At 44.7% G+C, this 13,925-nt stretch overlaps 1 protein-coding gene across 2 annotated transcripts in view; it reads left to right on the top strand.

The window, feature by feature from the left end:
• LOC119173978 (cadherin-like and PC-esterase domain-containing protein 1) overlaps positions 1-13,925 on the top strand; it is a 64,708-nt gene that overhangs the window by 22,822 nt on the left and 27,961 nt on the right. For both annotated transcript variants that reach the window (XM_075894945.1, XM_075894946.1), the window contains exons 4-9: positions 474-586; positions 3,321-3,465; positions 5,608-5,693; positions 7,094-7,178; positions 10,860-11,079; positions 13,270-13,468. In XM_075894945.1, coding sequence (XP_075751060.1) covers positions 474-586; positions 3,321-3,465; positions 5,608-5,693; positions 7,094-7,178; positions 10,860-11,079; positions 13,270-13,468 — 848 coding nt within the window. The remainder of the gene's footprint in view (positions 1-473; positions 587-3,320; positions 3,466-5,607; positions 5,694-7,093; positions 7,179-10,859; positions 11,080-13,269; positions 13,469-13,925) is intronic.

Consider the following 13,925-nt stretch of genomic DNA (forward strand, 5'->3'; position numbering starts at 1 on the left):
AAAGAAAGAAAGAAGGAAAAAAATCACAGCACATCCATGGAGTGAATGATGATGAGTTGGGCGAAGCTTCGAAGGGTTCTATCGGTAAACCGTAAATTGTCCGTCCGTCCGCCCGTCCGCCCGTCCTACCGTCCATCCGCCCGCCCACACGTCCGTCCGCCCACCCGCCCACCCGTCCGTCCGTCCGCCCACCCGTCCGCCCGTCCGTCCACCCACCCATCCGCCTGTCTGTCTGTCTGTCTGTCTGTCTGTCTGTCTGTCTGTCTGTCTGTCTGTCTGTCTGTCTGTCTGTCTGTCTGTCTGTCTGTCTGTCTGTCTGTCTGTCTGTCTGTCTGTCTGTCTGTCTGTCTGTCTGGAACAATCCATTTAGCCTAAATACAATGTGTCTTTGTTGTGTGCGGTATAACGTTGCTTGCTAGACAATTAGGAACGCATGTGAAGCGTCTGAAATGTTATTATGACGTTTGAAACAGATCCGAGATATCCTTGCCACTTCGAAGACTTGTCAAGCGTCCCTCCCAGCGAAGCCTCGTCGGAGCAGGACTACCTGAAGAAAAGTGACGTCCTGCTGCAAGCACTAAGAATCGTAAGTATTGTGCAATGTGCGTGAACGTGCTTGTGCGTGTGTGTGTCTGTGTGTGTGTGTGTGTGTGTTTTATTGCAATATGCGCATGTCAAATGCTAATCGAAAGAAAGAAGTGAACTTGAAACACATGCAGCATAATTCATAACAAACTCACCGTAATCGTCCGTTCAATGCGTTCAAAGATAACAACACACATGCTTCTATATATGAAAACTTGTGCGCGCATTGAATGTTTCAACAGTACTATTTACTATGGCATTGTGAATGACATCTAAAACATCATAGCCACTTCTCGACAAAGGTGGAAGAGGCATGCGATGATATCGCGTGCGGCCTCGAGGAGGTAATGAAAAATGTGATGGAAGAGGTTACGTGCGCCTTTAAATACACATAAAAGCGTACAGAATTCGATATAGAGCTGAAACGACTACGAACGATTCGTAGGCGGGCGGAGAGGAGGTACAGGCGCACTAATTCGATTCATGACCTCAGAGACGCTCGACGTCTACAAAAGAAAATCCAACGTCGAATGGACAAGCTGGAGGACCAACGGTGGAATAAATTTTGTGAATCACTCGATCTACGCAAGCCTATGTCCCATATATGGAGGACGGTGCATGGCCTTGGCTCGACTCCACAACAACGTCCATTCAGCACATTGGCTCTCCATCAAGGCCGCCTGCAGGTTGACGTTGCTGAAGATTTCTGCGTGAGGATTGCGGGCAATGTGGTTACCATGAGTTACGAAGTTCTCGGGAACGTTCCTGTAGCACGAGTTTATGAACTGAATATGCTTTTCTCATTCGAGGAACTGGATGCAGCTCTAGCCACCTGCAGACGTTCATCGTTTTCATCGTCACCTGGGCCGGACGGTATTGCATACGCTGCTTTATGCCATCTTGGAAGACGCGGCCGAGACCAGCTACTAAAATGCTACAACCAGTCATGGAATGATGGCGTCGTTCCAGAAAGGTGGAAGTCCAGCCGCTTGGTACCAATCCTCAAACCTGGAAAGTCACCGCTTGATCTGGCATCATATCGACCCATTGCGCTATCCGGCTGCGTGGGGAAAATAACGGAAAGAATGGTTCTGACACGCCTCGAGGGGTACCTTGAACGCTATAATATATACCCGGAAGCCATGGCTGGTTTTCGAAGAGGCCGCGCTTCTATTGATAATGTCGTCGATCTCGTAACCTCTGTGCAACAACAGAAATACCTCAAGCGCATCTCGGTTGCAATGTTCCTTGGTGTGAAAGGTGCATACGACAACGTAACGCACGATGCCATCCTAGATGCCTTGGCGAACATTGGAATCGGTGGAGAAATGTTTCGATGGATTCGGAGCTACCTGCAGAGGAGATCTTTCTTCGTGCTTACTGCGGAAGGCCGCATTGTTGATCATTACACCGCTCGTGGTGTTCCACAAGGCGGGGTTCTCAGCCCGACGCTGTTCAACCTCATGATAATTGACCTTGTACAAAGTCTGTTATTCTCCTTTTCTCCCACCCCAAGTGTAGGGTAGCCAACCGAGCCAAGCTTGGTTAACCTCCCTGCCTTTCCTCTCTATTTATCTCTCTCTCTCTCTACCTCGATCAGTCAATCTCTCTATCTCTCTGGTAGAGTTGCGTCGAGAAGAAAGTGATTGAGACAACAACAACAACAACAACAACAACAACAACAACAACAACAACAACAACAACAACAACAACAACAACAACAACAACAACAACAACAACAACAACAACAACAACAACAACAACAACAACAACAACAACAACAACAACAACAATAATAATAATAATAATAATATTAATAATAGGGCTTACCGTCCCAAAACCCCGATCTGAATATGAGAGACGCCGTAGAGGAATTTTCGATCATCTAGTTTTGTTTAATGTGCACTGACATTGCACAGTACACGGGCCTCTTCCATTTCGTCTCCATCGAAATGCCGCGGCCGGTATCGAACCCGCGACCTTTGTATCAGCCGCCGAGCACCCTAGCCACCAATCCACCGAGGCGGACAAAGTGATTAATATCAATGTGGCTGCCTATTCTAGAAAAGGTTTCTAACGTACTACGTAACAATTGAATTATTAGAAAAATAAATGCAAACTACTTTCATAAATATTAGCTCAATAAGTGGCTGCTTTTAAAATGTCTGCATTTCTGTCAAGTATTTGGAAATAAATACGGTACCTTGTTTGCGTGGTAATAAACGACTTACATTCCCTTCTACCTTCATTGCAAATAAGATTAGATAAATAAACGTATTCAATGGTTACACTCAACAAATAGGCCTACATAACATGGCACGATTGCTTATAATGAGTATGTCTTGATAAAGGGCATGACTCTTTCGTCTTACATAAAGCGCCAAAGCATGCCCTCGTAAGAATGATGTACCAGGTTTGATGCTTCAGACGGCAAACATAGCGAACTGCCGACAGCTACATTTAACGTCACAGATGTATATAGCTAAATATATTGCGACGCAGTGGAAAGCAAAGACATGTTTTTGCTCTCACTGTGAAAACTATACTGTATGCGCTAGGTAATCAGTCAGGTAAGCATTTAACTTACAGGTGACGAAACATTTTACCGGCCCTCACATGTTACGTGTTCTCCGAGCTGAACTTCGAATCCCTCAAGCTACGACACACGAATTGTCATGGTATATGTAGAGCGCAGCCAGAAGAAGCCGTGCTGAAGACAGTTCGCTCTTGTGCAGGTTGAAGCGGAAGATCTTGGCTCCCGGATCACGAAAGTTCTCCTGGTGGGCGACACGTCGGACCAAGCGCGCCGCTACCTGAAGGCGTTCGAGGCGCACGGAGTCCAGGCCGAGATCTACGCGCCACTCAGCAGGGCAGGCCAATGTAAGAGTGTTTGCGAGGGGGCAAGGTTGGGCTTATTACACCTTCCCGAATCGCGCCGTGGTACGTGTAACATTCATTACTTTTACCCTCATAGGTTCGTAGACCCCATTTATATAGCATCTTATTCATTTCGACATTCGTTACACCAATGGCACTGATGCCATCACAAGCTACGTTCGTATGCACCCCTCACGTCAGGCAAAAGCGCAATATGAGCTGGAGCAACGGTGTATGACCGACACTCCCAATGCACAAAGTGTAGGATAAAGCAATGAAACCATGAGATAAGAAATGCACAAGTTGCACAAAGATTGACGCAAGGCTTAATATCATGTTGGGCTGTCCGCACGAGTGTCATATTGAATCATTAACGCGTTTTAGTGATGTGCCTATCTCATGATACGTTACTAGCCTTATTTCACCTTAAAAGAAGCGTTTAATACAAATTGTGAAGTTTCAGCCTCTAAACTTTGCTTGTTTTTTCTTCGGATGGTCACTGCAGCATATCGCTGAAAGCAACTTTCATTGATGTCAGGTTTTCTGAAATGCCAATCGTACAAACGTGCTTAACTGGAACGCCTGTCTAACCATATTGAATAGAAAAGTAGAATTAGAAGCACATTCACTGATATGTATCGTAAAAGTGGAACCAATATGAGAAATAAATCGTTGGAGATTACATTAGCAATCGTGTAGTGTACTTGGTAACACATTAACTTATACAACGCAGAACCTTACTCTTTGCAAACTTTAACGTATGAGGTACATCCAGTATGAGGGACACGTATTCTATTACCCTTACGTTTTAAGTCGACTGCGTTTCTCTTCCTCCGCACCTCCCCATCCCGAAGCTCTTTGCACATCATGCAGCGTTGCATCGCCTCCGGCATCCGCCCAGCTGTCCCCAAGCGATGCTATCATTGGTAACATCATCACGTGAGGTCTCGATTACGTCATAATGTCTACGCATTGTATGGCCTCACAACGTGATGTCATTCGTGACGTATGTTAACTGCGGTTTTCGTGCCTTCTTATTCGCCTGCTGTGTTTCGCTCAAGGGGCCGCGCAACGAGACACCTAAACATTTCCTTTTAAAAAAGAGAAAAACAACCAAGAACTTGAAAACACGTTGAAGTGACCTACCTTGCGCACATTGACTTCTCTAACGCACAACACAAGCGAATAATGACACAGTGATACTAGTGTCCATAATTTGCACCGTATCGTATGGTTTCTGGTGCGCATTGTTTCTAGGTACAGTTTATTCGTTCAATTACGCAATCCTCCAGGTGTTAACCAAGAAATGACGTCAGTACTGACGTTTTTCAAAGACAGGGCCCATAATTACGAAGGCATTGCCATTAAATAGTTGTCGTAAGGGCGAGTGCCAGCGTGTTTGTGGTTTAGGGCTGGTGCCTATATATAGCAAATGTTATCGACCAGCCTAAAACGCATCTTAGGTTTGCGAATGTGACCCAGATGCTTACCCTGAATATCATTCCTAAAATAATTAAGCCGCAATATGCTAAGTTCATTTCAAAAAATAAAAATGACGAAAAGATCACGAGAAGCATGTCAGCTTTCAAATTTTCTGAGCTTATTCCATGTTTTTTTTTCTGTTCCGTATAAACGCGCTCTCACTGCAATCAAATACACATAAGCACTAACCGACTGCACTAATGACATTCCGAGGATCAAGTTGAACCCAATATGTTATAAAGAGCATTGTTTCGAAGGCTTCACGAGAGAGCGAGACAAAGTTTGAAAGGTCTTCGACATTTAATGTCGAAACAGCGTAAAAGAGAGAGAGAGAGGGAAGAAATGTTCTCTACAGCAGAAGTCTCCAACAAAATTAATACAGTGGGCAGCATCCGCTGTTACAGAAGCAAACGACGAGGCATAAACCAGATCATTCAAAGAGTTAGTGATGTACGTTGTTTGGTATTGATATTCATTCCCCCTTTCCCCACCTACGTCAAGTGTTCCCAACCAAGCCAAGCTTGGTTAACCTACCAGCCTCTCCCCTTTGCTTTTCTCTCTCTGTCTCTATAGTTTTGTAATTTAGTGCTCTATACTGCACACTACTCTATACTTTATACTCTATGTTTTATACTTCCCGCATCTATGTGCCTTCGCTTTCAGACAAATGCGACCCTTCGACGCTCTGGATCTGCCTCGGTCCATGCGGACAGCTGGGGAAAAAGTGTCCGTCAGAAAAGCGAAAAAAGGTATGCGACGTCCATTATATTTTCGCACTAATATACAACTCACTCACAAATGTGTAAATTTGTCCCATGCCTTCAGCCGCACTGGAAAATGGCGCAAATAAATCCAAAGAAAGCTTGTGCCTCGTTATTACATTTGCATAGGGACTTATTTATTTAATTAACATGACACAAATAAACGTTTCGTGCCGATTTTTGGCGACTGTTGAAAAATAAAAAATTCTGGAGGTGACCCTAATCCTTGACTTAGGTGTCTGGTGGCGCCAGATAGTTTCCTATATATACACTGGAGGGAAGTCTGGCGCTAGTTTCTATGGGAGCTGCAATACACGGCACTTTATCCAGCATGGAAATGATAGGTAGTACACGGATTTGACTAATCTTCATTCTTTCGGCTCTATTTGACACCGCGTGGCCCGAATCGGCTTTCCCGAAATAGGAAATTCAGCAAAGGTTGAACGTTTGCTCTTCACCACCTTGACATTTTTAGACACCAATTAAAATATGCGCATGAAGTTCACAACGGTTCATTATTTTACTGGAAACAAAACCAAAACACAACAATAAAAAAAGCCACATGCGCGTTCCAAGTCCGCAAGCATGAAGACTTGGAAAATATGTGTACTACCGATCACTTCCATGGTGGCTGAACAATCGCACAGCCAGAGTTCCCTCGAGTAAATATTGTAGAAAACTGTACGGGCGGTGGCACTCGGACATCGGCACTCGTGTGCCTCTGGAGTATTCTTTGGCTTAACCTTGTGTTTGGTCGCAATTCTCAAGTGAATATCGGAGGCCATGCAAAAAGAAGCGAGTCGTTTAGATCAGCTTTTCCATGTAGAGCGGTGATTCCAGCTACTTACAGTCTTTCGCTGAACTGAATAAATATTTATAATTATTGTGTTAACCTATAATTAGTCAGATACGATGTGAACTAATGTCCCTATATTATATGTATCCACAATGCTTCACTTGAACCGTAACCACCGCTTTTTATTCCTTCGAAGACCTTTCATCAATATTCGTAAAACAAGAAGTAAGTGATTGACCAGATTGGCTTCTACAAGAAACAGAACTGTCACTCGGTGCTCGGTCAACTAACAAATTGATGTTATTTTTTCAACATAAGATATAAAAAATGAACAACCAAAGGTAAGTAAGTTGCTCCTCGGATATCGGTGAATGAAGGAGTCGTCTCATTCTATAATGCGGTCGTTGCAGCTCATGAAAAGGAATTAGTTACACTTTAGCGACCAACGAGTACATGTGATTGACACTCAGTTTGTACTTTGACAACACATACCCTCCATCTGGTTTTGCGCGAGGTATTATCAACAGTGAACATTGATACTTTATGACGAGTGTCACATGGAAAAGTTGTGCCTTGAAATCTCTATCCGCAGGTCAACCACGTCGAATTGCTCAGTGAACAGCTGGGTGAGAGAGACGCGCTCTGCAACACACTGAGCATTCTCAGAAGACTGAGCGGTGAGTTGAGCATTGAGAGTGATCTCGGGGAAAGTAACAATGGTGATGCGATGTATTAGTTGTGGTGCACGTGCGACTCAAAATTAAAATGGAACAAAACATTGCACATTAGTCGGTGTTCTAAACAGACGTTACACTAGCGCTGCACAAAGGTAGGGGTAGTGACCTAATGATTTAATCCATAGCGTCGCTTGGGATTACGGTACATTGTTAAGGCGGAACCGGAAGATTACAAGTACGTTCTTTCTGGAGAGCGAGAAAGCAGACACATTAAGACAGACATGAACTCTATTTTACAAGAAACGGTCACTTTCGCTAAATCTACCACTCCCATTTTTTTTTCGAGTCCTGCATACTGATTTGATTTCGATCAAGCACGTTATATTTCGCGTGCATATACCTCTAGGATGCGTATATGTGAGTGTGTGCAGCTAAGTGAACAACGCAACGGCAATTGACAAGCATGCTACATACAATATAATATGGCTTCCCAGCAACTCAGTTCGTTAATGTGAAAAAGCGTACGCAGTGTCTTGCGGTGAGGGAAAGTAAACTTCACTAAGTCGACAATCTGCCATTATTCAGCTTTTTTAGATCTTCCAGGGCACCACCATGGTTGTGTAAGGTATAGGTACAGGGTGTAAAGGGTCTGGAGTGTATAAGGTTCCTTGGGTGCACTTCGACTTTCGGCAACTTCGTCCCAGGGATAGCCCTGGTCCATCCACAAGTGCCATTTGCCTTCCGGGATCCGGAGACACTTGTAATGTCAAAACTTCAAGCTCTGACCTAGGCTTAAGTTTTTTTCAATTACTTTATTATCGTACGAGGACGTGGTGTATGCATCTTCGTCTATTTTTTTTCGTATCTTTTCCACTTAGGCTAGTTGAGCCATCTAGCCAACATCGACTTTTTCCGCCATTTTCAAATGCTAAATAATTTTTATATAATTGTGGGTGCACCTCACCAAACAACAACGCTGTGTTTTTCTATAAACCAGAAACAGTAACTACGAGTTGAATATAAGACCCACCCGCCACAGTAGTTTTGGTGTTATTGTGCTCGGCTGCTGACCCAAAGGTCGCGGGGTCGAATCCTGGCCATGGCGGCCACATGTTGATGGAGGCCAAATGACAGAGGCCGATGTACTTAAATTTGGGCATTCGTTAATGAACACCAGGCGGTGAAACTTTTCTGAGTCCTCCGCTGCGGCATCACTCATAACCTTATCGTGATTTTGCGTCATTGAACTCCAACAGTTTTTGTTATTGAATATAAGAACCAAGCTAGCTAATTACGACAATCAAGAGCGATGTGGCACAACTCGGTTTTAGGATGCTAGCCAACAGCTTATATAACAGGGTCTTCGACATACATCTGAAACTACACGCTTTATTCAAACGAAACAACTACAGCCTGCAATCTTTAACTACAAATATTCCAACCATCCTCACCCAGTGAAAAAATACAGCCACATTGAATAAAAACGCCTGTGCTATCTCTCTCTCATGACCGCCATCTGACAAATGACTCAGCGCAATAAAGAAGTGTCGCATCTGCAAACACCGAGTTAGCTATTCTGCATTTCAGCATAAAGAACTGTTTTTCAGCAGCTTAACCCTGAGGCAAACCACTTATTAACCAGCTTTCCGACAAATGCAAGCTACGAAGCGAATCTGGTTAAGTTCACGTACTTCCCGAATATGCAAAACACAACTCATCATTCGATATAATGAAGGGTCGTTCAGCTGTCAGACAGAGTCTTATATCCGGCAAGTCGGACGCGTCACAAATGGCTTCTGCTACGGGGTGCTACAAAGTGTGTTTTCCGGTTCTCCATGATGCCTGTAATGGCACGGTCATTACTAAGTCACTGCGAAGTTCTTGGAGAGATACATTGATACAGTGAATGCTGTAGCTGAGAACCGAGGTACTGATGTATGCAAATTGAGGCGATAAATTCAGATACAGGACCGGCTTCCTTAATCCATCGCAGCTATTGTAGCATTGAATAAATAAAAACGCTCGAGCCAGCTCGTTTCGCCCACTGCATTTACCTGTCGCGAAGTTGACCGTGTGCTGTGCGCTCTGCTTGGGGGAGCTTAACACAATTTAAAAGTTTTGATAAACTTATATCTGTGTAGAAAGTTTGATAATGCCTTTCCAAAGCTTGGTATAAGATGAAACCACTTTATCTCGAATGTACTGAAAAAGCGATGATAGAGAGATAGTGATATGAGTAACTCATCGGGCGCTGCTAGTTTTGACAACTACAATGTATGCTACACTAAATCGATTTCAACCGCTGTTGTTTGTACTCAATGACGCATTTACTTGTCTCCCTCACTCACTCACTCACTCACTCACTCACTCACTCACTCACTCCCTCACCAACTCATGCAGGCTCTCCACTTTGTTATGAGAGTTCTATTCATCGCCAGCCCATGTTTTTCAAATTCCGTAGCCCTCCTGCAAACACTACAGAAACGAGGAGGAAGAAATCTAATTTAACTAAGTAATGACGTCAACATTAATATATATCTAGTGAGGACACGCACTGTATCAATGGAGCTCTGAAAGTCAAGTATATGTAACCAAACATCAAGATTGCTACGTGGCTTTCGTACAGCAGCACTCGCAGCGAAGCACGTGCAAGGAAAGGGGCTGGGAACCGTCTCGTTAGATTAGGTGTGCCAGACACCAACGTACCGATTAATGGCAATTTTCACCCACCGTCCACAAGGATACGCGATGATTTATCCTCCCTCGTTGCGCATCAATTACTTGTTTACGTACTCGGCGATCCTCGGGGGAATTGGCCAGAAGCTCAATGCGCTGTCATTGACACCGAATGCTTCTAGAATTCTGTACATTTTGTACTGTTTTCTTTTTTACGCTGAAGTACGATGCAACCTGGCCATCAACTCATTGGCAAGACGTATAATTCTCTTTTAATGCTCGGAAACATTAATCACTCTTGGTAGGAGTACAATGACCTAAGGAGGAAGACGCCGTGCCTTAATGCTAAATAAGGCAGTCCCGGAAAGTTATGCAAGCAGTGGGTGTCAAAAAAAAAAAAAGAAAAGAAAAAGGACCCAATAATTGGTAGTTATAAAAAGAACACCTGCTAAATGCAAAACACATTACATTAATCTAACCTTCGATCGATGTCACTTCGTGGCAGGCTGTCGCTACTTAAAAACCTTTACACAAAAATCCATAACGTAGTAATTACTCGAGTTCGAAACGCTTTCGTGGGTACGTGCGTTATTTCCAAAATATAACATGCGTGCAGAAGAAGACAGCGTATGACGACTGCATGGTCGACACATACGTCAACGATAAACCACGGTGTTCGCATAACCTTGGGTACTCTATTGTAAAGCTGCCTAATCAGTCGCCAATGTCGCATTTTAAGCTAAATGGCACAAACAAACCGTGTTCCTGTAGCCTGCTGTATGGTGCCGTGGAAAGTAAAATTTCAAGGAACCCCCCCCCCCCCCCAAACATCACAATATGTCAAAATTGTCATAGTATGTTAATAATATGAAATTGTCATAAATTTCACAATATGTCAATATGTCACAATATGTCAAAACAGGAACGTTAGCAGAGCTTCTGTCTGGACTAGTTGCAACACAATGGAAGAATTCAAGTGAGCATCAATGCATTATATGTTCGCAGTGAATCACCTGCGGCAATGGTCAGCGCTGCCCCTGTGCTTCGTGTTGCCAGAACAGACACAGCAGTTCGCCGACGTGGCGGGCGCGCTGAGGCTTACGCGTACCGATCCTTCGTCCTCCAACTGGCTCTTGAAGCCTGTCGGCGTGCAGGACAGGCGCAGGCATCGAGCCAGGCAGGTCTCTACAGCGGCGCTCACCGACTCAGACTCTCTTCACAAAACGTACGCACAAGTTCAGCTGAATTCATATAAGGCTTGCCCTGCTCAGAAGTGTACTTGCTTGTCCCGTAGGTATCTAAGAGCCAAGCATCTACGACCTCCTTGATATCTATCAGGCATGTTTAAATAGACCTCCTTGTTATCTATTCATAGCTACGTGATTGCGTGCTGCTTGGAAAACAAGTACAGAACTGCATAAACACAAGCGCTTGCAATAAAATTGAAGTCTGGCTCGGTTGGTGGATGGAGCGGAAACATAAACCAGTCAGTATGAACGGCAGACAAGGGAGAGAAGTGACACACACAACCGCTGGACTATAGTTGCTGTGCTTTATTAGCTAACACAATCTTCCAGGACAGCCAAGACACATACGCTGTCCACAGAAAAAAAATCACACACCCACACACAGAAAGAAAGAAAGAGAGAGATCGAAGAAAGTGGTTTACTTGAAAGCCCAGATTTCACCGCCAGAGTAAGAGGAACTTGCATCCATTCTGCATTAACAAAATGTATGTAGCACTTACACCATCGTCACGGTGTATTTATGGTATGCTCCCGGAATTTCGCAATCGACCTTGCCCCCAACCTCTACCAAGCATCTTAACATGAGACGATAGCGGCACACATCCACAGATACAGCAATCGCCGGGGAGATTAGCGCTGTCCGACGTGTTCGATGAATTGCGGTGCTCGCGCCGTCTTTCATTTAAATATCGACCAGTTTGACCACTGCATATTTTTTTCACAGGTTAGTGGGATGAGATACACCGCGCGTGTGGCACTGGTCATGTGTCTGTTTTCATGCCGATATTCTCGAAGCATATCTTATGAACATGAACCGTGACAATTGTGTCAGCACTACATCTATCTAACTGATGCAGAAGAAATGTGAGCTCGTGTAAGTCTGGCGGTAAAATCCGAGTTTTCGAGTAGCTCACTTTCTTTCTTTCTTTCTTTCTTTCTTTCTTTCTTTCTTTCTTTCTTTCTTTCTTTCTTTCTTTCTTTCTTTCTTTCTTTCTTTCTTTCTTTCTTTCTTTCTTTCTTTCTTTCTTTCTTTCTTTCTTTCTTTCTTTCTTTCTTTCTTTCTTTCTTTCTTTCTTGTTTGAACAGCGCATGCGCCTTCACTCTTCTGGAAGGTGGTGTTAGCTAGTAGAGTACAGTTGCTACTCTAGTCGTTGTGTGTGTCGGTCGCCGCTCTTGCACGCCGTCTTCTTGACTGGTTTTTATGCTCTAGCTAACAAACGCTTGTGTTTGTGCAGTTCTGACCTTGTCTTCTAGGCGGTGCACAAAAATTAGCATTGAATATATCTGTTCAGCAACACGTACCTTTGCACCTACGTGTAGGCTAATTCTCGAAACATTAATGCACAATCAATCAATCAATCAATCAATCAATCGATCAATCAATCAATCAATCAATCAATCATACAATGAGTGATATCGAGGCCGCACACGAGGACATTGTTAGCTTGCACAGCACCTACACCACCCACAGATTCGAGGTAAACGCAGATTTCATTTGCATGCAGGAACCAAACACAGGTCACTTCCTGTAAATGAGTCAGCCATAAATGGACTCCATTTCCGATTCATGTTAGACGCAGCTTCTGTGCCTACTTTTCTTGCAATGTTAAGCCTTGCTGCTGCCACTTCAGAAGTGAAGTCGAATTATTTAAATGCTGAATAAGGATAGAAAATTGACTCAGTGCCTCACTGAGGAAGAGTAGACCCGGTCTCGTGTCAGCTGGTCCCCTCTTCGCTGTGAAACATGGGCTTATGTCTAAGTTTTTGGTCATAATGCAGAGGTACAAGTATGCTCATGCATGTTACGCTAAACACGGTGCGAAATAACTTGGGGTAGGAGTTTTAAACATAACTATCGCTGTCATGCGTCGTAATAACCTACCTATATCCACATCCGGATAGGCTTTGTATTCAACTCCCCTTTCAGTGCGTCGTTCACATAGATCCTATCCATACTCCGTCTGCAAACATCCCAGTCCAATCACAGCAGCCAACATAGGGCGTGCGCAGAGTTCTCCTAAAAATAAAAAGAAAGGGGGAGGGGGCTACGGGGAGTGAAGGTTCGTCGCAGCGCGCCTCCCTATTACGTCAATGCACGAGGCTGACGCCAACCATTCGCCACAACAAATCGTACTCACATTCGCCGTGCCGTTTGCTGAATGTTCCAGGCTCTCGCCGATGCTCGAGCAAGGCCGAGTGGTGGCGCAGGAGACCCCGGTACGGCCACTGCTGGCGTCAAACGGCCGGTCGGTCCTGGTGAGAGTCTTCGCCCTGGTCACATCGCTGGTGCCCCTGCGTGCATACGTTCACCACGCGGGAACCGCCTTCCAAGGAACTGCGCAAGGACCACGGAGAAGTGACAATAAGGTGAGGTCACAAATTTCGGCAAACGCACATCTGTGAATCAGCGTGTATAAGAAGCCGGCCCCACGCATCATGTTGTTGCTAACTGCTCAGCAAGAGCGAAGTTGGGGCTGATTGATTGATATGTGGGGTTTAACGTCCCAAAACCACCATATGATTATGAGAGACGCCGTAGTGGAGGGCTCCGGAAATTTTGACCACCAGGGGTTCTTTAACGTGCACCCAAATCTGAGCACACGGGCCTACAACATTTCCGCCTCCATCGGAAATGCAGCCGCCGCAGCCGGGATTTGAACCCGCGACCTGCGGGTCAGCAGCCGAGTACCTTAGCCACTAGACCACCGCGGCGGGGCCGAAGTTGGGGCTGATGCAAAGTATAAAATCCCCATACTTTCGTCCACCAGCGGGCATTGCGCGCATTTAAAAAAGCATGCGTTTGAAGCGCTACATTGGCATGACA

The sequence above is a fragment of the Rhipicephalus microplus genome, chromosome 5, assembly GCF_043290135.1.
Source record: "Rhipicephalus microplus isolate Deutch F79 chromosome 5, USDA_Rmic, whole genome shotgun sequence".
NCBI classification, from domain to species: domain Eukaryota; kingdom Metazoa; phylum Arthropoda; class Arachnida; order Ixodida; family Ixodidae; genus Rhipicephalus; species Rhipicephalus microplus.